Genomic DNA, 22819 nt, shown 5'->3' with positions numbered 1-22819 from the left:
GACCTGTGATCCCCCAATATCGCTCCTGTGGACGGACCTTCTATAATTCGTTTTCAGATTCCTAAAACAGATGGGACTGAAAAGATAAAGACAGTCAACACAAGAGCTTAAAGACAATGGTGGTTAATTTTCTCCTACTCTTTTTCAAAAGGTTTCGAGTTTTCAATGGCTTCTAAGGACTTAGAAGTCAATCAAGCACTAGCAGACTATCATAAGGCTGTTAACTCTGCTTTTGATAACATCTCCCCTCCTAAAACAGGCGAGATGCTAACGTTGGACTAATAATCAAAATGGCAAGGAGACATTTAAATTATCTCTTACCATATACCACTGGAACATCACAATAGCACATAAAACCCACTTCACTAACCAAATTGATCATGATGGTAATTCATCCAAAGAGCTATTCAAAGTCCTCAAAGATTTAATCAATCCTCACGCCTCTTCTAAGGCAACTAAGACCTCGCAAGAATTGGGTGAATTTCTTGTGGACATATTGAGGATAAAAAAAAAATTAAGCACATTTTCCAGAATTTCCTCAGCCCTCCTGACCTGACAAATTAGGAACGTAACTTAAAGTTTCTCCCCTTCAACTGCATCTGCAGCCTGGAAAACTTTGATTCTTTTTCACTTGAGCAGATACAGAGATCTCTAGACAAGGCCAAATCTGTCTCTCCCCTGGATCAATGCCTACCAAGGATCACAGAACTCTCAAATCAGATTTCTCCCGCAATCAGATCTCTGTTTAACCTATAAGGAGATAACGGGAAAATATGCCTGGCCTGGAAATTGGAGAAGGTGATGCCTGTTCAAAAAAAGGATAATGTTGCCCCCACTAACCTTACAAACTACTGGCCCATCTCGCTACTTCCACTTCGAGGCAAGCTGCTGGAAGGTCTAATAAATGAACCTCTCTCAGCCTACCTTGAAGACAATAAGATCCTGTATCCATCATATAGGGTTCAGATCCTCTCATAGCATCACAATCAGGGTTCAGATCCTCTCATAGCACAGAGACTACCTTGGTTGTTGTCACGGACTCTATAAGACTTTCTCTAGATCCCAACTTCCCATCAATGCTTGTGCTGTTGGTCCTTTCTGCAGCTTTTGACATGTGTCCTACACCAGGCTGCTCCAAAAGCTGAATGAGATAGGTATCTACGGGACAGTGGTACAGTGGTTCCAAAACTTTCTAGAAAACAGAACATAAACTCTCTCTCTCTGGCTCATTTAACTCTCGCACCATGGTAATTGACAAGGGAGTCCCACAGGGCTCATGCCAAAGCACCACTTTATTCAACCTATATGTGCCCCACCTTGCCAAGATAGTCAAATCCTTTGGATCTGAAATAATGTCTCATGCTGACGACACTCAGCTGGTCATCTCTTTGACGAAGATCTGGTCAAAGTTAAAGAACGTTTCTCCAAAGGGATGAAAGTGATTGCAGACTGGATGATAAATAACTGCTTATAGCTGAACACAGAAAAGACCAAGATCATGCTGTTTGGTAAGGCCCAACTAGCTTTGGTCTTCTGACTGGTGGCCTCCAGAATCGAGTACTTCTCCCACCCCCAGGCAGGTAGTCAAGAATCTGGGTGACAAAATGGATCAAGTTTCAACCATCAAAGAACAGGTTTGAACTACTACTAACAGCTGTTTCTATATGATGATCCTGCTCAAGAAATCACTTCCTTTCCTTCCTCTCTCAGCTAGAAAAACCTTGGTTTGGGAACTCATTATGAGTGAATTAGACTATGGTAATGTATTACTACCATCAGCAAATGAGACATTATTGTCTAAACTACAAGTTCAAAATACATCAGCACAGCTCATTTGCAATCTCCCTTCAGGTTCTGCTTTCACACCTCTTCTGAGAATCTTACACTGTCTGCCTGTCAGGAAAAGAATAGCTTTCAAAATCTGTTGTCTTCCACGCAAATCTTTATTAGGGAAATGTCCCAGCTATTTACAGTAGAAGCTAAGATACGACTGGCCAGTCAGGAACTTGAGATCCATGGACAAAGCCTTACTCACTGCCCCCAATATCCGCGGGTCAAGGTGTGAAGGTAGGTCTTTCTCCTACTCGTCTCCCTCCTATTGGAACAACATGCCATACCACATCCATTTGTGTACAGACCATATTAAATTCAGAGAACTGTTCAAGATGTTTCTGTTATAACCTAGCCTAATAGTCTTGTCTACAACTTGTCCTCAGCTCCGGGGTGGTTTGTGCGCGATATCAAATTAACATAACAAATAGAGTGCGGTGGATTGGATTGAGGTGCATTGGAGGGGGGTGGATTAGATTAGTTTGGGTGGATTGGGATGTTGTGATGGGGTGGGGTTGATTGGATTGGGATGGGGTGGATTGGATTAGAGTGAGATGCTGTGGACTGGGGTGGGTTGGATCCAACTGGAGGTGGAGGTTTGGAGTGGTGTGGATTAGATTGGTTTGAGTGGATTGAAGTGATGGGACTGGGATGGACTGGAGTGGGGTGGAGTGGACTGCAGTGGGGTAGAGTGGACTAGAGTGGGGTGCTGGAGGGGGGAGAACTGGAGTGTTGACGGTTGGACTGAAGTGGGTGGATTGGCTGGAATGGGGCAGACTGGACTAGAGTAGGTTGGACTGAAGTGCATTGGAGTGGAGTGGGTGGATTGGAGTGAGGTGGACAGGTTTGAAGATTTGAGTGGGGTGGGCTGGACTGGATCGAGTGGGGTAGATAGGAGAAGAGTGAGGTGGATTGGACTGGACTGGATTGGGGTGGACTGAAATTAAATGAGGGATTGGATTAGTGTGGGGTGGACTGCACTGGGGTTAGCTGGAGTGGGGTCGGGTGATTGGAGTGGGGTGGGTTGGATTGGAATGGAGTGGAGTGGGGTGAAATGGATTGAGAGGTGTGGACTGGAGTGGGATGGAATGGAGTGGACTGGATTGGTTCGGAGTGAGTGGATTGGATTGAGTGGGGTGGATTGAAGACGATCAGATTGGGGTGTGGTGGGGTGCACTGGATTGGGCTGGTGTGGATTGGATTGAGGTGGGGGTATTAGAGTGGGGTGGGTGGACTGGAGTAGGGTGAATTGGAGTGGGGTGGATTGGAGTGGGGTGGATTGGAGTAGGGTGGAATTTTTGGAGCTGGGTGGATCTGATTGGGATGGACTGGAGTGGACTGGATTTTAGAGAAGTGGATTATGGTGGATTGGATTTGTGAAGAGTGGGGCGGACTAAAGTGATTTGGAGTGGGGTGGATTGAGAGGGATGGATTAAGATGTACTGGATTGCTCTAGAGTGGGATGGATTAAGGTGGACTGGATTGACTGGAGTGGGGTGGGTGGATTGGAGTGGGGTGGGTTGGGTTGCAGCAGACTGGATTGGCCTGGGTTTGAGTTGGTGGATTGAGTTGGATCGGTTTGGGTGGGTGGATTGGACTAGAGTGGGGTGGACTGAACTAATGTGGGGTGGATTGGACTAGAGTGGGTTGAATGGAACTGCAGTTGAATGGGCTGGGGTGGACTGGCTTGGACTGGAGAAGAGCAGGGGATTGGAGTGGGGTGGGCTGGGCTCGATGGATTGGACTGAGGAGAGTGGACTGAACTAGGGTGGGGTGGATTGCAAAAGACTGAGGTGGTTTAAGTGGGGCGGGGTGAACTGGAGAGAGGTGGATTGGAGGGAGTGAATGGGGTGGACTGGCTTGGAGTGGGGTGGATTAGAATGGGGTGGGGGATTGGATTGGGGTGGACTGGAGTGGGGTGTGTTGAAGTGGGGTGGGTTGGATTTGAGTGGGGTGAAATGGATTGGGAGGTGTGAATAGGAGTTGGGATGGATTAGCATTAGAGCGGTGTGGAGTGGACTGGCGTTAGGTAAGGTGGATTGAAGAGGAGTGGACTGCAGTGAGGTAGACTGGCTTGGAGTGAGATGGATTGGATTGAGTGGCATGAATGGAATTGGGGTGGACTGAACTGGGGTGCGGTGCACTGGATTGGGATGGTGTGGATTGGACTAAAGTGGATTGGATTGGGATGGGGGCTATTAGAGTGAGGTGGGGTGGACTGGAGTGAGGTGGGGTAGACTGGAGTGGAGTGGGGTGAGATGAACTGGACTGAAGTGGACTGGATTGGGATGGGGGCTATTAGACCAGGTGGGGTGGACTGGAGTGGGGTGGATTGGATTGAAGTAGGGTAGACATTTTAAAGTGGGGTGGATTCGACTTTGGTGGACTAGAGTATACTGGATTTGAGTGGGGTGGATTATGGTGGATTGGAATAGTGTGGAGTGGGGTGGATTAAGGTGATTTGGAGTGGGGTGGATTAAGGTAGTCTGGATTGGATTGGGGTGGGATGGATTAAGATTGATCTGATTAGATGGACTGGAGTGGAGTGGGTGGACTGGAGTGGGGTGAAACAGATTTAAGTGGGTGGATTATTGTACTGGATTGGAGGGGTTGATTGGAATGGGGCAAATTGGATTGGGGTAAATGGTTTTGGATTTGAATGGGGCAGATTGGAGTGGGGGTCAATTGTTCTGGATTGGAGTGGGGCAGATTGGATTGGAGTGGACAGACTGTTTTGGATGGGAGTGGGGCACATTTGAGAGGGGCAGATTCTTTTGGAGTGAAGTGGGGCAGATTAAGCTGCTGCAGATTGTTTTGGACTGGAGTGGGACAGATTGGAGTGTGGCAGATTGTTTTGGATTGGAGAAGGGCTTACTGGAGGTGGTCAAATGTTCTGAATTGGACTGGGGCAAATTGGAGTGGGCAGTTTGTTTTAGATTGGAATGGGGCAGAAAGTTTGGGACTGGAGTGGGGCAGATTGGAGTGGGTCAGATTATTTTGAATTGGAGTGGGGTAAATTGTTTTGGGTTAGAGTGAGGTAGATTGTTTTGGGTTGGAGTGGAGCAGATTGTTTTGGACTGAAGTGGGAACACTGGAGTGGGGCAGATAGTTTTAGACTGGAGTGCGGCAGATTGTATTGGAGAGGGGCAGACTGGAGTGGGGGAGATTGTTTTGGATAGAAGTGTGGCAGATTGTTTTGGATTGGAGTACGGCAGATTTGTTTTGGAATGGAGTGGGGCAGAATGGAGTGGGCAGGTGTTTCTGGATTGGAATGGGGCAGATTGTTCAGGACTGGAATGAGGCAGATTGTTTTAGATTGGGGAGGGGCGGACTGTTTTGGAATGGGCCATATAGTTTTGGAGTGGGGCGTATTGTACTGGGCAGATTGTTTTGGATTGGAGTGGGCCAGATTGTTTTGGATTGGAGGGAGGCAGATAGGAGTGGGACAGATTATTTTGGATTGGAGCAGATGGGAGTAGGGCCAATTGTTTTCGATTGGAGGGAGGCAGATTAGAGTGGGTCAGACTGGTGTAGGGGTCACTGCTTTGGATAGGAGTGGGGCAGATTAGAGTGGGGAAAACTATTTTGAATTGGAGTGAAGCAGACTGTTTTGAATTAAAGTGGGGCCAACTGGAGTATGGAAGGTTGTTTTGGCCTGGAGTGCAGCTGATTGGAGGTGGACAGATTGTTTTGGATTGGAATGAGGCACATCGTTTTAGAGTGGGACACGCCTTCCTGACTTTGTTTGCCCTCTTGTCTGCTCCTGCTGGGCTGGGACTCTGTCCCCCTGGAGGCTCTAAGCCACGAGGAGGAGGGGTCTGGTGGTACGTGCTATGAAAGTGCCTTCACTTCTCCACATAGTAGGGCGTGCCTTCTTGACTTTTTTTTTTGCTCCTGTGGGGTGCTCCATCCCTCAGCAGGCTCCAAAGCCACGAGGAGGAGGTGGCTGGTGGCAAGCGCTATAAAATCACCTTCACCTGTGGCGCAGGAGTGGGGCAGACTGGAGTTGGGAAGACTGTTTTGGTTTGGAGTGGGGCAGACTGGAGTAAAGCAAACTGTTTTGGAGTGCAGACGATTGTTTTGGATTGGAGTGGAGCTGATTGGAGTGGGGAAGATTGTTTTAGAATTGAGTGTGGCTGATTGTTTTGGGTTAGAATAGATTATTGTGGGAGTGGGGCAGATTTTTTAGGACTGGAGCGGAGCAGATTGTTTTGGATTGGGTAGGGCAGATTGTAGTGGGGCAGATTGTTTTGGACTCAGTAGAACAGATTGTTTATGATTGGAGCGGGGCACGTTGTTTTGGATTGGAGTGGGGCAGATGGTTTTGGATGGGAGTAGGGCAGATTGTTTGGACTGGAGTGGCACAGACTGGAGTGGGGAAGATTATTTTAGAATAGAGTGGGACAGATTGTTTTGGGTCGAAGCATATTGTTTTGGATTGGAGTGGAGCAGATTGGAGTGGGGCAGATTGTTTTGGATTGGAGAGAGGCAGGCTGTTTTGGATTGGAATCGGGCAGACTATTTTGGATTGGAGTGGGACAGTCTGTTTTGAATTGGAGTGTGGCAGATTGGAGTGGGACAGATTGTTTTGGATTGGAGTGGGCAGGTTGTTTTGGATTGGAGTGAGGCAGGTTGTTTTGGATTGGAATGGGGCAGACTGTTTTGGATTGGAGTGTGGCAGATTGGAGTGGGGCAGATTGTTTTGGATTGGAGAGGGCATGTTGTTTTGGATTGGAGTGAGGCAGGTTGTTTTGGATTGGAATGGGGCAGACTGTTTTGGATTGGAATGGGGCAGACTGTTTTGGATTGGAGTGGGACAGACTGTTTTGGATTGGAGTGGGACAGACTGTTTTGGATTGGAGTGGGACAGACTTTTGGATTGGAGTGTGGCAGATAGGAGTGGGGCAGATTGCTTTGGATTGGAGTGGAGCAGAATGTTTTGAATTAAGAGTGGGGCAAATTGTTTGGATTGGAGTGGGGCAAATTGTTTGGATTGGAGTGGGGCAAATTGTTTTGGATTGGAGTGGCGGAAATTGTTCTGGATTGGAGTGGGGCAGATTAATTTGGATTGGAGTGGGGCAGATTGTTTTGGATTGGAGTAAGGGCAGTTTGTTTTGGATTGGAGTAAGGGCAGATGGTTTTGGATTGGAGTGGGGAGATTGTTTTAGATGGGGGGAATATTGTTTGAATAGGAGGGGCAGATTGCTTTGGAGTGGGCAGATTATTTTGGATTGGGGTAGGGCAGACTGTCTTGGATTGGAATGGGGCAGATTGTTTTGGTTTGGTTTGGAGTGGGCAGACTGAAGGGGGCAGACTGTCTTGGATTGGAATGGGGCAGATTGTTTTGGTTTGCAGTGGACAGATTGGAGTGGGGCAGATTGTTTTGGATTGGAGTGGGGCAGATTGTTTTGGACTGGAGTGGTATGGGATGGGAGGACTGGAGTTGACTGGATTGGGTTGAGTGCCTTGTATTGGTCTGGGGTTGATTGGATTGGTCTGGGGTGGATTATTGTGGGGTGAGGTGGGGTGGATTAGCATTGAGTGGGGTAGATTTGGTTGTACTGCATGGTTATGTATTAAAACAGAAACATGAGTGCAAAGTGAGAAAAGAAAACTTGGCGAAATAAAAGAAAGTTAACTATAGAAAATGAAACTGCAATTTTGTTTGTCCTGCTGGGCACTTTTTTTGCCTTCTGTCTGCATGGCACTAAAAGTTAAAAATAACAAAATAGTACCTGAGTCACATCCGGAGCAGCAGACGGGAACTGATTAAGTTGAATCAATCTGTGCTCCCTGCTCCACAGAGAGGAATGGAAATGACGCAAGTCCTGCAGTGATGAATTATCAGGCTGTAAAGAACAGTGCCAAGCAAGCCAACAAATAGTAGGCAACTGGCGGGCTTCAAGCCCTTTTTTATTAACATACCTATCTCATAAGCGAGACCCAGGTGCTAGCGTATGCTCTTGCAGACTCGAACCTAAAAATTTCACTGTTTCTGCATTATTTAATGTAGTTAATAATGTACACCTTACCTTGCTCATCATTACATCAGCATTCATTTACATTTGACTGAAAGATCTGTTTTTTTCATTAGAGGATGACAGTATACCATTTTTAAAGTATTTCCATTTTTGAACGTATATCTAAAGCTAAAGGTTCTTAGCCCTATCCTTCCCGTGTGCAGCTCCTCCCAATGGTACCCTATTCATTGTCATCTCTGGTTCAAATTTCCTCAACCAACGCATTTTCTTAACTTTCTCGAGTTCTTTTCCCATCCATGAACTTCTTCTTGGCTGCGCTGCCTGCACTCACAACTTCATTCTCATCGAACTTCTCTACTCTTCACGTTTCTTTCTGTTGCTCCTACCCCATTATTTTGTCCCCTGTGAGTGACACCTCCTCCCTTCCTGTCTCTTTGAGGGCTGGCTCCATTCCCGCAGAAGATGTACTTGCCAACTGTATAATACCCAGCTTTAACCATTTTGTCCATGGTTGTAGGAACTGTAATTTGTTTCTGTTTTTTTTGTCTGCACTTCTGGTTTCATTGTTTCACCTTAAGGAGATCCCTGATCTTGGGTGTTGTATCGGATGTAAAAGTGCACTGAAACCAATTACTTGCAAAAGCAGCTCTGAATAAAAATGTGAAATAAATAAATCAATAAGAGTAAGTGTACCTTAGGCCTTACACTAAAACCTGACAGTACACTAACCCTAAATATAAGCATAACCCTAAATCTTACCTCAACCACTTTTCCCAACCACTAACCGCACCCAACGCTAATTAAGACCCTAACGTTACACCTCAATTTAACTATCGCTTACTTTAACCATAAACCAAAGGCTGAGCCTACCACATGCTCCAAGCGCCACACATAACCCAACGCGTAACCCTCTACCAAGCCCATAACAATGTACGTATTCTTCTACTTACTTTGCTCTCAGTACTGGTATTCTCAGTAGTGGCAATTCTGATGTACTGTCACTGTGTAATAGTACATCGATGTGGTCGATTCTTAGTAGTAGGGTATGTCTATTTTCCAGGATACCCACCACAGGTATCTGTGAACATGGAATCGCTTCTCACATTACAAAAGCCAAAAACTCCAGTTTATCAGGGGTCGTTTTATTTTAAACAGGCTAATGCACTATTTATTTTAAGGTTTTAGCCATATTGCAATCGAGCAAGCACTGGCAAAGCTATTAGGTCTGGCCTTGACAAGAAATTATGACAGGTATTTTTTATTTATACACTCCTATGCCACAAAAATGTAAAAGAAATAATTAAAAAAAATGAAAATATGCTCCCACCTAAATGTGCCTGCAGTAAAAAGATAATTACAAAAAAAAAATCACGTATGGGACAGTTCTATTAGTTATTTATTTTTAAACTGAAAAGCCCTTCAGTTGTAGCTACAATGTTACAATGTCACTTGAACATTTACAAACACAACTACAAAAAGGAGATGGAAAATAAATCACCACACAGCTGGGAGGCATAATAAACTAGGAGTTAAAGTCAATGCAAAAAATTTGAAATTATTTTAAATAAGCGTTGGCAAAACCAATAGGTTTCACCTATGCAAGTCCCATTGGTGTTGTCAATGTTTTAAAAAAAATGCTCCACAGCAACGCGGACTGCTGTGCAACATGGCTCAAAGTAAATAAAAACAAAGTACTACCCAATGGCGCTGCAAGCGTTAACAGCGTCATATCACTTTTTTTGTTCACTTAAAAACAATGTTGAACAGCAGCCCGCTCTGCTGTGCAACTTCTTTAAAATACATTAACAAGGCCAAGTAGTTCTGCATGAGCTATTTGACTCTGGTATTGTTTTTTTTTTTTTTTTTGTTGTTTTTTGTTTTTGTTTTTAGAGATGATGCACAACAGCACGGGCTGCTGGTGTAACTTGGCTTACAGTAAATAAAAAGAAAGCCTGGCTCATGCTCCATGGAAGAGATGGAGACTGAGGTCCAGAAGGATGCCACAGTCTGGCGGACAGACTTAAAAAGTAACACAAAGGCACAGTGGGGAAGCTGCGGACCTGTTAATAGTTACCTTCTCGTGGCTGGCTTCCTGGCACAGACGGGCCGTATCATTCAGCTTCTCAACATCTCGTCCATTAAGTGACAGCTTGGCTCCCAGTTTAGCAAAGAGGACAGCAGTCCCAGCACCAATGCCGGAGCTGGCGCCTGTGATTAGAGCAACCTTCCCTTTTAATGAGAACACCTTGGGAGACAAAATAAATATTACAAAATTGTAAAGATGATAAATGAGACATTTTTTATACATCTAACACTTCAGCAAAGTTCTGGGTCAGATACAATCTTCCCAATTCAAACACACAACAACGCAACAAGTACATTCAGGAGTTAAGTGCCATGCACGGAACATTCAGGGAAGAGGTGTTGTGTGAAACATGCAAGAATCAAGTATCTTTGCTGGCAATGTCAGATGACTGAGCAGCATTATTGGAGCAGGGTGAAGACTGATTTGCATACAGCTGGGTCTAATCTGAGGTGGTGGGCAAAGGAACAATGGTCTGGAATGCTACCCCTAGCGATTTCCAGTGGGTAGAATTATTGAAACAATTCTTCCAATCACTTTTTACGTGGTTAACGTACCAACCTAAGTGGCCAGGGGTATGCCCAGATGTGGGTCCCTGCTCACTGTGCCATTGGAATCAAGCTACATCTGACTGAAGAGCCCCAATCAGGGCGAAACTGGTCTTGGAGTGCTTGTGTTCTAATTCAGAGAGGATATGTCTTGGAAGTATGGGGTGGACTGATCCTACTGGAGCAGGGTCAAGACTGATTTCCATATGGCTGGGTCCAATCTGAGGTAACAAGTTGTGCAAAAGAACAATGGGTGGGAATGCTAACTCAAGCGATTGCCAGTGGTTAAACTTATTGTAAGCATCTCCCCATCACCTTTTGTGTGTTTGAGGAGGATTTATGGCAGCGAAAAAGGTTTGAGAGAAAAGATGCGCTACATAGACTTATTTCGACCACAATGCAATAGAGTGTCACTCCCCATGACACTATGTGAGTCAATCAAATAAGACACGATTTTGAGGTCATATAGTTGCTATAGTCATAAGTATTTTTGCTAAAAGAGATTTCAAGTTACCCAAGATGGTGTCTTATAAACACAACTAATTATTAATTGATTGCAGGTTTTTTGTTGGACATTGGCATCATACATAAGTACAAGCATTGGCAAAGCCAATAAGTCTCACCTATGCAAGAGCTATTGGCTTCGCCAAAGTGTTTAGCCATGTTGTATACCAGTGCGCCTGCTGTTAAGCAGCGCTAAATGCTAGTGGCACAGAGAACAGTGGCGTGGAGTGTTGTAAAGTGGAATGGCAAAGAGTGGAGTGGAGTGTTGTAAAGTGGAGTGACAGAGAGTGGCATGAATTGGAGTGGCATAGTGTGGAGTTGCGTAGAGTGGCATACACTGAGTGGCATTGAGTAGAGTGGACTGGTGTAGTGTTGCAGAGTACAGTGGCGTAGAGTGCAGTGGCACTGAATGTAGTAGCACTGAATTCAGCAGCGTACAATGTAGCATCTTAAAGTGGAGAGGAGCAGAGTAGAGTGGCGTAGATTGCTATGGCATAGAGTGCAGTAGCGTATGGTAAAGTGGCGTACAGTTGACTAATAAAGAGGTCTGTGAGTAAAGTCAAGTGGCAGAGTGCAGTGGTGCAGAGTTGAGTAGCATACAGTGGTGCAGAGTATTGTGCCATACAGTACAGTACTGTGGCACAAACTGCAGTAGCACAGTGTGGAGTAGTGTAGACTGGAGTAGTACAGAGCAGAGTAGCGTAGAGTTCAGTGGCAGAAAGTGCAGTGTTGCGGAGTGTCAGAGCGCAGTGGAGTAGAGTGCCATTGAGAGCACTGGCGTAGAGTACATTCATGTGGAGTAGAGTGCAGTTCTGGAGAATGCAGTGGCATAAGAGTAGAATGGCATAGAGGGCAGTGACATTGAGTGGTACAGTGCAGTGGCGTAAAATAGACTGTTTCAGAGTAGAGTGAAATGGAGCAGAGTTGGGCGGTTCAGGGTAGAGTACAGTTGTGTAGAGTGGCATACAGTCTAATGGCGTACAGTAAAGTGGTTTAGAGTGCGGTGGCATAGAGTGCAGTGGTGCAGACTAGACTACAGTGGCATACAGTGGATCGACGTAGAATGCAGGGGAATAGAGTTGGGTGTTACAGAGTAAAGAGCACTAGCAAAGAGTGCAGTGGCATAGAGTGCAGTGTTGCAGAGTACATCATCACAGAGTGGAATTGTACGGAGTAGACTGGTACAGCCTAGACTGGAGTGGTGTAGAGTGCAGTGGTGTAGAGGGTGGCAAAGAGTGCATTGGCGTAGAGTAGAGAGGTATATGGTAGAGTAGAGAGGCGTAGCATGAAGTGAAGCGCCTAGCATTTGACCATGGTCTTGGAATGCACAACAAATGTGACAAGATAAGAACAAGCCCTGCTTACAGAAAGGGACTAACTACTCCGAAGGATTCTGTGAATAAGGTTTTGGAAAGGGAAGTACCGAACTCAAGGTGGCCATCCTAAAACAAATAAAGCCTGCAAATGGAAAGCAAGACAATTTGAGTTACAAACCACAATGCCAATGGCAAGCAACAGGCAGAATCCATTCCTAGGTCATTTTTCGGAATGTCCCCAAGATATATTTGGCAGAGTAGGCTGTGACCTCAAATGACCTATATTTGATGTCTATGTCCATGAAGAAACTTACACTTTCAACTTAATGTATTTCTTTAGACTGGATTCTCAACAAATGAAATCATATATTAGTCTAAATTGTGTGGTTTATCATATTCAAAACAATCAGGATTTCTCAGATATTTGATGGTAAAAAAAGACAGAATGGACGTAGATGTAATATACAAGTTGATAAATGGAGTGATCCTGACAACGTACTTGATAAGTTATTGTAAACAAATCAATAGTACCACAGTCCTGGAATTTTGAAGTAGAGGTGATTATTTACAGAAATCCAATCGAAGTCTTAGTCATACTCCGAGGAGGTGTGCAAAGGCAAAAGCACAAGGTGATTGTCTTTAGTCATTGAGTGTGAACACAAATAAGAAAACTTTGCCTGCGTTTTTAACTTGTTTAAAAAAAATACAGGAATGCCTCTTTAGGTATGTTTTCCTTGTTTTCATTCATAGGGCCTGATTACAAGTTTGGCAGTCCACGGACCGCCAAACTTGAGGTGGCGGTCAGGCTGCTGCACTCACAGTATGACTACCAGATTCTGATCCTGGCGGTCGTACCACCAGGAGACCGCCGTCTATGCCGGTATCAGGGATCCTGACAGGTTGGCAGCGGTCGATGTCTTGGTGAGCCACGGCAGTACTGAGTTTGGCACCACAGTGCTGATCATGACCTCACTTTCCACCAGCCTTTTCATGGGGGGGTCCCCGCCATGAGAAAACTGGCAGAGAGCCAGCGCTAGAGGCAACAGGGGGGCCCCTGCATTGTCCACAACCATGTTGTGGGCAGTGCAGGAGCCCCCCTGCCAGCACCCTCGGAATGCTCACTGTCTGCTATTGCAGTCATGGCGCATTCCTAGGGTACTTGTGTGCAACGGCATTACCCAGACCAATGCCACTGCACTGGTTCCACCAAGCTGACCCGCAGAAACGTCATGATAAGACGTTTCCGTCAGTCAGCCCTGTGGAAACATCGTGATACGATGCTTGATGGCAGCCTCATCCCCGCTCTATTGGCGGTCTCAGCGACAATGCCGGCAAGACAGTAATGATGCCCGTAGTCTGGTCCAAAGTCTTGGCTTCCCGTTGATGTTCTTAAGAAAATATTTTGAAGACTTTACTGGAAGCTCACAAAACATATTTAGTGCTGTTACTGGTAAAGCTGATGTAGTGCTAATGACCTGACAAAAGTAATGTTATATTCCAGGCATTGTTTTAAGAAAAGAAAAAAAGACACTGACTTTTTTATGTGGCTTCTATGTCAGGTTGGTTATCAAAGGGATGGAAACCAAGTGTTACAACTGAGCAGTGCCAGGAAGTCGTCAAATTTACTCACAGGTACAGTTTAATGCCATGAAATGTAAGGAAAATACCCCAGTGATCTGCTGCTTTTAAGGTTCAACTTCTTGCTAGCATGCATTCCCTTGTTTAAGACATTTACCCAATGTAGGCCTTTGGGAAAAATGAAAACAGCTTGTTTATATTATTTTCATTGACTTCTCCATAACCCATGACAAGGAGGATAGAGGTATACTCTGGCAAAAACTATGTGCTTAAAAGTTTCAAACTAATTGTTAAATGTCCTGCTATCATTATGTTTGAAAACCTGGACACAGGTCCTTATGAGGGATGACAGGACTTACACATAAAGATTCCATTCCTAATGGCCTAAAGAAAGTTCTACTCCTCTTTTTATTGTATATCCATGATCTTCCAACTGTATTAAGTGATTGTAACGAATTCTCCCAATTATTGGAAATATTATCAACACTGCATTATATGTTGATGATGTTATAATTGTAAATCAAACACCAATAGGCCTTGAACGGGGGAATCTCAAGATTCCAAACGTACGCTCAGGATTACTATTTAAAAATATTTTTTTAAAGATCAATGTTATGATTCTCCAGCATTTCAACCATCCAATGTTTTTAACTTGTATTTGGTAGAAGAAAATTTTGGAAAAGTGTTATTATACAAGTACCTTGGAGCTACATTAAGGATAATGTGAAATGTAATCAATATACTGGTTACTTAGAGAGGCTTGATGTCAGGTAGCAGGTATCCGAAGAGTATACAATGCTTTTGGTATGAACACTTGGAACATGTACATTTACATTTTTCAATGTAAAGTTTCCTACAATCCGGATATAAGGGATTGAATGTTTTCACTTTATCAGGCATATATTTTTTATCAAAGCAGAAGGGATAATTTTGAGAGCACTGTTGTTTTCCCCACAGAGTGTACTAACACACACAATACAGTTAGAATTAGGTTATTTGGAATTCCAATTTAGGTTCACTAGTATAATATTGGAAAGCAAAGCCTGATACAGTATGAGGTACTATTTTGACTGAATTAATCACCGATCAGAGTATAGTCTCTCTAAAAAAACGTTTTCAGGTCTAATTAAAAAACTTTATATAAGCAGACATTTCCTAAAAGGTATGGAAGATTGTAGACTGTTTTTTTCTTTGCATACATATAGACTTCTCACCAAGTGAAAAGGAGCCAACACTACTAACGTTTTTTTGTTTGTCTTTTTTGAGAATCATGAACTGCACAGATTTAAGTTTAATCTTTAAGTTTAAACCACGGCTTACCACTGCAAAGCACCATAAAAAAATTGGGCAAGACCAAGATGTCACTTGTCTTTTTTGTAAATCAACATTTCAAACATCTACCTTTTGTTTGCCCTGCATCTGCAAACAAAGATTTTGTTTCAATCTAATGTGTTTAATGTTGTAGGGGATTTAACCATCTTCTCCAAAGCAAAAACAAGGTTGTAGGTGTCTAGGACAATAGTAAGCTCTGGACTCTACCCTGTGTGACCCGGAGGAAGCCTCTTAATCAACATACATTTGGACTTAGTTGTGACAACCCCTGGAGGACAATAAAAAAGTAACAATTGAAATCCGCTCCAAGCATTATCAACTCCGTTCCAGAGCCAAGCTCCAACAGGAATCCATTGCCAAGCGTATGCGATGAAGCCTAGAAACCTTGTCTGGCCCGGATTTTGCATTGTAGAAGTTGACCAATAATATTGGGGTGCAACCCAGAACTGATTAACTTCAGCCCCTGCATCATATGTGGGTTCCAATCCAAATCCTTAACCTGACCACACAATTCCACTGGCACAAAACCGATTTGGCCCCTCCTGGCCCTCCCTGCCACCAAAGGCAGTTCAGGGGAAAAATAAGTATTAAATCCTTCAAAAAATAAATAATTTTTCCCCTCCCACGTTTCTTGGAGACACATCATCTGATACGATTTGACAAAATGCACACAGGAGGATAGTTAGACTTGGAAAACAACCACACAGTAATCCATAATAACAACTTCAGGTCGTTCGAATTGCCAACCGAGATAACATCTGACGAAGAAGCAAGCCGATAGGGTGGCAGAGGTAAATCAAGGAACCTAGTTAACTGCACGATTATGATTACTTAAGGGAGAAAATCTGTTTGAGATACAGAGCAGGGAGCTGAGGTGAGCACAAGCTGCCATGAGAGATCCGTATGTGACCAACCTGGTTCCGCAGAGGACTGCAGATCATCTCACACTTAGAAAAGAAACCCAGGAGGAGTGCTAGGCTATTGGTTGGATTGGCACCCCTAGAGGAACTGAGGACAGCCAAGACACGTGCAGCAATGGTGAGTTGATTGAAATTTACTACCAGACAATCCCCTGCCCATCTCTTCCTATCGGGGCCCAACCAACTAACCCTAAGGACCATATTGATTGTTTCAGAAATCTCCATTCCAACATTGGCATACCGACAAGCCCAAATTATCACTTTATTTTTTTGTTTGTTAAAGGATTCCGTTACTGTGTTTGTCCGAGGCAGAACATTCCCCAGAACCACCACGTACGGTGTTGTTTCTGGGGAGCAAGTTAAGCACCATCCCAGTTTTAAATAAAGGCACGGGTACTACTGCAGAGGAGCTAGACACATCCCCGGGGAATAATCTGGGCCTGGGAAATCAGGGGAACGCCCTTGGAACACCCAGTAGACTGAAGGACACAAGCTGGCACTACAGATTCCTTGGGGGACATACTGGCACTACCAGAAGGAGCAAGAACAGAGGGGTATATAACACAGATGAGGTGTGCGGCCCAGGCTACGGAGTTGCCACATGGTTTATATGGTCCAAGATTGACATCACTCGAGTTTCAATTTTAGTTAAACTGGACAGTATAGGGTTTAATTTGGCCTCTTAGGCAACCTTGAACACAGACAAAAGAACATCTATCAAAGGGTAGGCTGCAAAAGACAGCAAAACTGTGGATCATTTTGAGCCCTCGTGTTAATTAAGGTGCCCCTTTGGTTTGCTGTGGTTCATCTCCCTTGCTTATATTGAGGGCTAACAATGGGGCTTGATGACATAAGCTCCTGGACGTGACTCTCTGCCCCTCCCCTTGGAGGCGGAGCCATGGACACAGAGGAGCCATCCTGATCCCCTCTCCACCCACTACTATCACATACATATACCACCAACCTCCTCCACCCCCCGGGGATGACAGGGTGACAAGAGGAGAGATAAGAGGAAGGCTGTCCATAGTTAACAGCCTTCTTTCTGCCAACTCGATCTCCTTCTAGACCACCCCCGCAGCACTGATTAGAAAACCCTCACTGGTGGAGACTCGAGGAGCAGTAATACATGTCGATAACTTGGAAGTGTGCACTTTTCTCTTCCCCATATTCTGTACAGCACTAGCCACCCAAAAACCCACTAATAGCTAAGTACCCACAGGCCCCAAATACAAAAACAATTGTGCAGCTTAATAATCAGTGGTAAAGCCCCAATGGAAAAATCACCGATGCCACCCAGACAAGGTAGCTGAAGTTCCACTCGAAATGCCAGCTGAAATAACTGCCAGTTACTGCAAAGAGCTCTGATAACATCCACTGCAGGCCAGGAACAGCCTGCAACAGTCTTAGCAACTCTGGACCAAGGTGAAACAAGTCCACAAAAACCCAGGCCCCTGCAGAAAGAAGAATCACTTAGCCAGACCAAGGGGATAGCGCAATACCTGGTAAACGGACCAAGTGGGGTGGCCCTGCCTTGCCTCTTCCTGGCACTGACAGGCGCAGAACAGGCCCGTCCTTGGCCCGGGCTTTGCCTCGGTGCGGCACACATGCGTCTCATGCTGCGGGTGTTGCAGAACACTTTTAAGTGAGATGACGGGAGACCCCATCCTCTTCAAGCAAAAAGCTGCACCTGCGCCCCCTGACGCATTGTCAGATGGGGGAGTGAGTCCCCTGAGGTCTTGATAGTCCAGAGGGACAGTTTACCACCGAAAGAGCTTCCAAAATTCCCCGCACTGCGTGTTTGCAGAACACTTTTAGAGGAGATGATGGAAGGACCTGCCCCGTCAAGCAAAAAAGCTGTGCCTCCTGTGGCGTTGTCAAATGGAGGAGTGAGTCACCTGAGGTCTTGACGGTCCAGAGGGATAGTATAGAGCTCCCAAAGTGTTTAAATTTAAAAGAGGCCTTGAAATTGATTCTTAGTCCCAAAGCTCCAATCGAAGTGCATAGGATTTTTAAATTATGTAAAAGTTTTTATACTAATTGTAGATATTACAAATCTTTGTATTTTTAATGTATGTTCTCTACATTACTGCATTTTAATCAAATAGTAAAGATATACAATACTGCCCTCTTTGATTAAAGCTCATTTATGTGGTTACGGAGCTAATTAGACAGTTCGTTTTATTTTTATTTTACTACAATCATGCCCCCATTGAGCACTTTGCAATTCTTAAGTAGCTAATTGTTGCTGTGGCAGAACTATTTTTCAGAGAAAAGCCACAAGCAAAGGGACAATTTTGTGGCTGGATGGTTATGGACTACTTGGATCCTTGGAAATTTTGATTTTGAAGATGGGTGTTATCTATTCCCTGTTTTGAGGAGTTGTTTCAGGTATTACAATGTTTACCATGCTGAATTGAGTCCTAGTGTCATTCTCCAGCACTAGGACACAATTCAGCAGCACCCACTTGTTGTCTGCATTCTGCAGGGAGCAGCAACGTGCATGAGTCAAGGGGGTTTTCTTTCTTATCCTCCTAGCAACACCCAAAAGAACGGTCTAATTTAAAGGGCTATCAGCCCTCCTTTTCTTTGAGTGAAATACTGGATGGAAGCTATCTGGAGCCTAACACCTAGATGGCAAAGCCATGGACGAGAACAAAGGAACACAGGATGATATCACTTTGCAAGAACTTAAGAGAAACTATGATTTGTAGGCAGGTGTTTAACTTTGTTCAACTCCCGATGTAAGAGATATGCTTGCACTGTAAAAATGCAAAATGTATCTCTCTGTATCAGTAATTACACAAACATTGATGTAAATGGCACCTTCATTTTTTGTAATTCTTTTATAACGCTACTCATCCATGTGTAGGGTGTCAGAACGCTTTACACCACACACTAAGGCACAATAAATCATACACATGTGTACATCAATCTTCAGGAAATGTTACATAAGACAACGAGGGTTATAACTTCTCTACTTGTAAACCAGTCATACTCAACATGAGCGCCCCCCCCAGACCTTTCCATGCGGCCCCCTGGTCAGCAGCAACACTGGGCTGCTGTCTACCTAACTCAGCACTAACATCAACAAAATGTTACATAAACAGGCAAGCTTTTATTTAAAGACTACTTGAATTTAAAGAAAGGAAGTACGTAGGGCATTCCGCACTGCTTAACTTTAGGAGCAATTTATTTTTTAAAGACATACAGCAAAAGTGTGAAATATGATTAAGTGCCTTTAAAGTTCAAAAGATGTATTTCATTAACATGCAGAACCGTTTCACCTTAGTACATCGGATTATATCACTGCTATATCACTGCATTGAGAAGTATTTTTTTTTAAAGTGATAGTTTTCAAACATGAATTTAGAAAAATGTAATCATCCTCCGCCCTGACAACAATGCTCTTAGTGAACTCAGAGGCAAGTCAGTTGTTATGTCCACCCTTTGTGTTGGTTGGGTTCTTATTATACATGAACAACATCATAGTTTAATAAATGAAACGCAGGAGACGTCTTTATACAGTGTGCATCCTGATCTCATGTAAATAGAGGCCTTTTTTATGTGGTACTGAAGAAAAAGGAGGGAAAGTGAAATCAAACAATTACCTAGGATCACACAATTTGGTTAAGTGGGTAAACTAGGATTAATCCCAGGTTTTCTGGTTTCACATTGCGCAATTCAGCCACTAGATGTATATGCTTTGCTTCATCTACACCCACCTTACCGCCAACTGCTCCCCCCCAATAAAAACCCTAATCGCCACCATGCTTGCATCAGTGCAGCCCTCAGCCACATCACTGACCAAAGATCTGGGTCCCTGGGAAAATATTTGTGAGTACCTATGTTGTATACATTATATGTTAAGAGTGAACAGTAGGCAGAAACACAAAGTCAGGATATAAAACCTAACATAGTGATTGTGGATGTCTGTGCTAATAAGCGCTTATCACTTACCAAATAACGAGTTTTTACACTATTAGAATAACAACAGACTGAGAAAAACAATAAGGATCTAAAACCATGATTTCAGTTGGCATCTCCTTGATGCTAATAAATATAGTCCTATTGCCCACCACATGCTCTAACTATCATGTATGAAGAAAGCACTGATGCCAGCATCCATGTACTGTTCTTTAAATGTACAGGTAGCTTGCACTGCTGGTGCACATGCTGTACCTGCCCGAGGTGCCCTACTGCCACCTGTACCAGTGTATCTTGCACTGTTGCTACACCACTTCCGCCAGTGTTACTGCTCGGACTCATCCTGGCACACACATCCATCATCATACCATAATGCACACCACTACAAGAACAGACTCAATCACGATCAAACACCACCAACTCACACCATAACGCGCTCACAAGGCACACCATCCCACATCACACCACATTCTCATCCACCTTAAGGCAAACCTCATAGCTCACTAACACTCAGGGAAGCGTGCACTCTTGCTAAAGATGCTGCACCCATTCTGTGTGTGCAAGGAAGCGTTCACTATTGCAGTAAATGTTTATGACTATGTGAGCGACAGACAGAAAAAGCATGGACTGCTGCTGACTGTACTACGAGAGTTCTCTTCTGTGGAAGGCCCTGCACTGCTGCTACTCTTGTTTAACTGTCCCTGGTGAGTGATGAAGGGGTTGCTGCAAATCGCTTGATCGCACTGCTCTCTCACTGATCCCTCACATTGATTCCATTCTGTACGAAGAACGGTGCACCACTGCTACTTGTGCTATTAGTATTGCATGTGAAAGAAGTCTGCAGTGTTGATGCATATACTGATTCTCTTCTCTGCGTATGGAGAAACAAGCAATACTGTTGTGTATGAGATTGGCAGTGCTACTGCACACTTTGTCCCTTTTGAGTGTGAGAGAAAGGATACACGACCCACTTTTATAGTCGACGTTTTTCTGTGTAATGGAACACGGCACTGCTTGTAATGTCCATACGTGTCACATATTCCTCATCTTTAAAACCTGCACAGGTGTTCCTGTCATCTGTGACATACCTGCTCTTTGTGTTGGGAATGTCTGCAATTTTATTCTGTATCTTGTTGTGAGTTTTTGAAGCGTGATAAAAACAACGTAAACTCAACGTCTTCTTATGTTATTAGAATATATAAGCGCAAACAAAACCGCGTGAAAAAAATGTAAAAAACATATTTCCCCAAATGTACACATATCTGGGATCTAGACAAACCTGTTTTATATTTATACCCTTTCCGAAACGATTTACAATCACTTACATAACCCCATATAGCCTCGCCGACTTTTTGGAATTGCTTTGATTGCGGTGGTGACAATGTATTTCAAAATACGTCTTCGCTGTGTCGTGTTAGATTAGTATTTAATCTGCAGAAGATCGACAAACTATGTACACGTGAAAAAAAAGCTGAGACCATTTCGCGTTACCTCGCATGCGCCCTGCTGCATGAATTCGGCCATGATTGAAAAAAATTCTGCTCTGAGTCTGCGGACAAGTCATGGGACATTGCAAAAAACTAGACCGCTCGCTGGCAAATAAAGCATAGCGTAAAAGCGTGACCATCGTAGTTGGGTACAAGTAGTTTATAACGTTTATGCGTGTTCATAGAAATTCGCCGCCATATGGGTTTCCGCAGTGCTTTGAATGGAAAAATAGAAGTGCAGGTACTCTGTACCAGAGTACCTGCTTATTTCTGAGAAGTGCTGGTACTCTCCAATTAAAAGTATCAAGTTTTTCTTAGGAAGTGCAGGTACTCTCCCTCTAAAAATAGAAAAGTGCCGGAACTCCCTACCGGACAGTACCGTCCCATTTAAAGCACTGGGTTTCCGTGGCCATAGACTTAAGTTTTAGTGCTGAGAGATGATGAAATTGACTATTTGGACAAGGAGAAAGAAAAGGGGAAAACGCATTCTATATCAGGACCGGAGGCGAGGATTATGCAGTTCTCTCTTCACTTTTTATTATACAGCAGATTCAAAGTACAACAAAAAAATATATAACAAACTACAACTCCCATGAGTCCGTAGTCATGGAAACCGTGAACCAATGAACAGCTACAACATTGACAGTATAAATGCCACCGAGTAACGTCATCCACCCTCTTTCTTCACTGCTCGGTGACAGATAAGTGCCTTTTCTGCCTCTCGCTAGTTGTCTAACCTAGTCTTGGCGTGTACTTGACAATTTGGCTTACGCGCGTCAAGCGCAATTGGGTTTTTCTTGCTTGCAGGTTTCTTGTTGTAGCAACGCTGTTGCTACGAGCGCGCGGTAGGCTTTGGTGCCCGAGCGCGTTGGTTGGTGCGGTGACGCGTCGGGCCCTCTAAAGGGCGTGCGTCCCGTTTTTGGCATCGCGAATGCTGCTGCGTTTTTTATCGCGTTGGGCACGCTTCTTCTGCCCGGTGCCGGACTCCCTCCTGAGACACCGCTTTGGCGGTTGACTGCCTTCAGGCATTGTACCTTGCAGGGGTGTTGTGTTGACACGACAGGAGTAGGAGGGGGTTGTCCCCACAAGATTTGGGGCGCAAAATTTTTGGTTTGTTCCTGTCTACACTGCTATGCAACCTGCCCAGGACCAGGAGTCCTTTCCCCTCATGCCCTCTGAGGCCCCTTCCCTCCGCGCTCTCCCTTCAGGGGTGGAGGTGGTTTTATCGCAGGCCATTGCGCAGGCTTTGGCTCCTTTCAAGGAAAGCATGACGCAACTGGCCGCGCAGGTTTCTAGGGGCCCTGGCGTGACAGGGG

The 22819-nt window shown here is 44.4% G+C and overlaps 1 protein-coding gene across 1 annotated transcript in view; it reads right to left on the bottom strand.

The window, feature by feature from the left end:
* Positions 1–21546, bottom strand: part of LOC138304333 (3-oxoacyl-[acyl-carrier-protein] reductase FabG-like) — a 77096-nt gene extending 55550 nt beyond the window's left edge. Inside the window, exons 1-2 of the mRNA XM_069244298.1 lie at positions 21508–21546; positions 9886–10056 (exon numbers count right to left, since the gene is read on the bottom strand). Of these exons, the coding sequence (XP_069100399.1) occupies positions 9886–10056; positions 21508–21540 (204 nt within the window). The 5' untranslated portion in view covers positions 21541–21546. The remainder of the gene's footprint in view (positions 1–9885; positions 10057–21507) is intronic.
* Positions 21547–22819: the final 1273 nt, after the last annotated feature.

This window comes from Pleurodeles waltl, chromosome 7 (genome assembly GCF_031143425.1).
Source record: "Pleurodeles waltl isolate 20211129_DDA chromosome 7, aPleWal1.hap1.20221129, whole genome shotgun sequence".
In the NCBI taxonomy this organism is placed as follows: Eukaryota; Metazoa; Chordata; class Amphibia; order Caudata; family Salamandridae; genus Pleurodeles; species Pleurodeles waltl.
The sequence above is the reverse complement of the archived record's forward strand: the minus strand, read 5'-3'. Positions and strand labels throughout refer to the sequence as shown.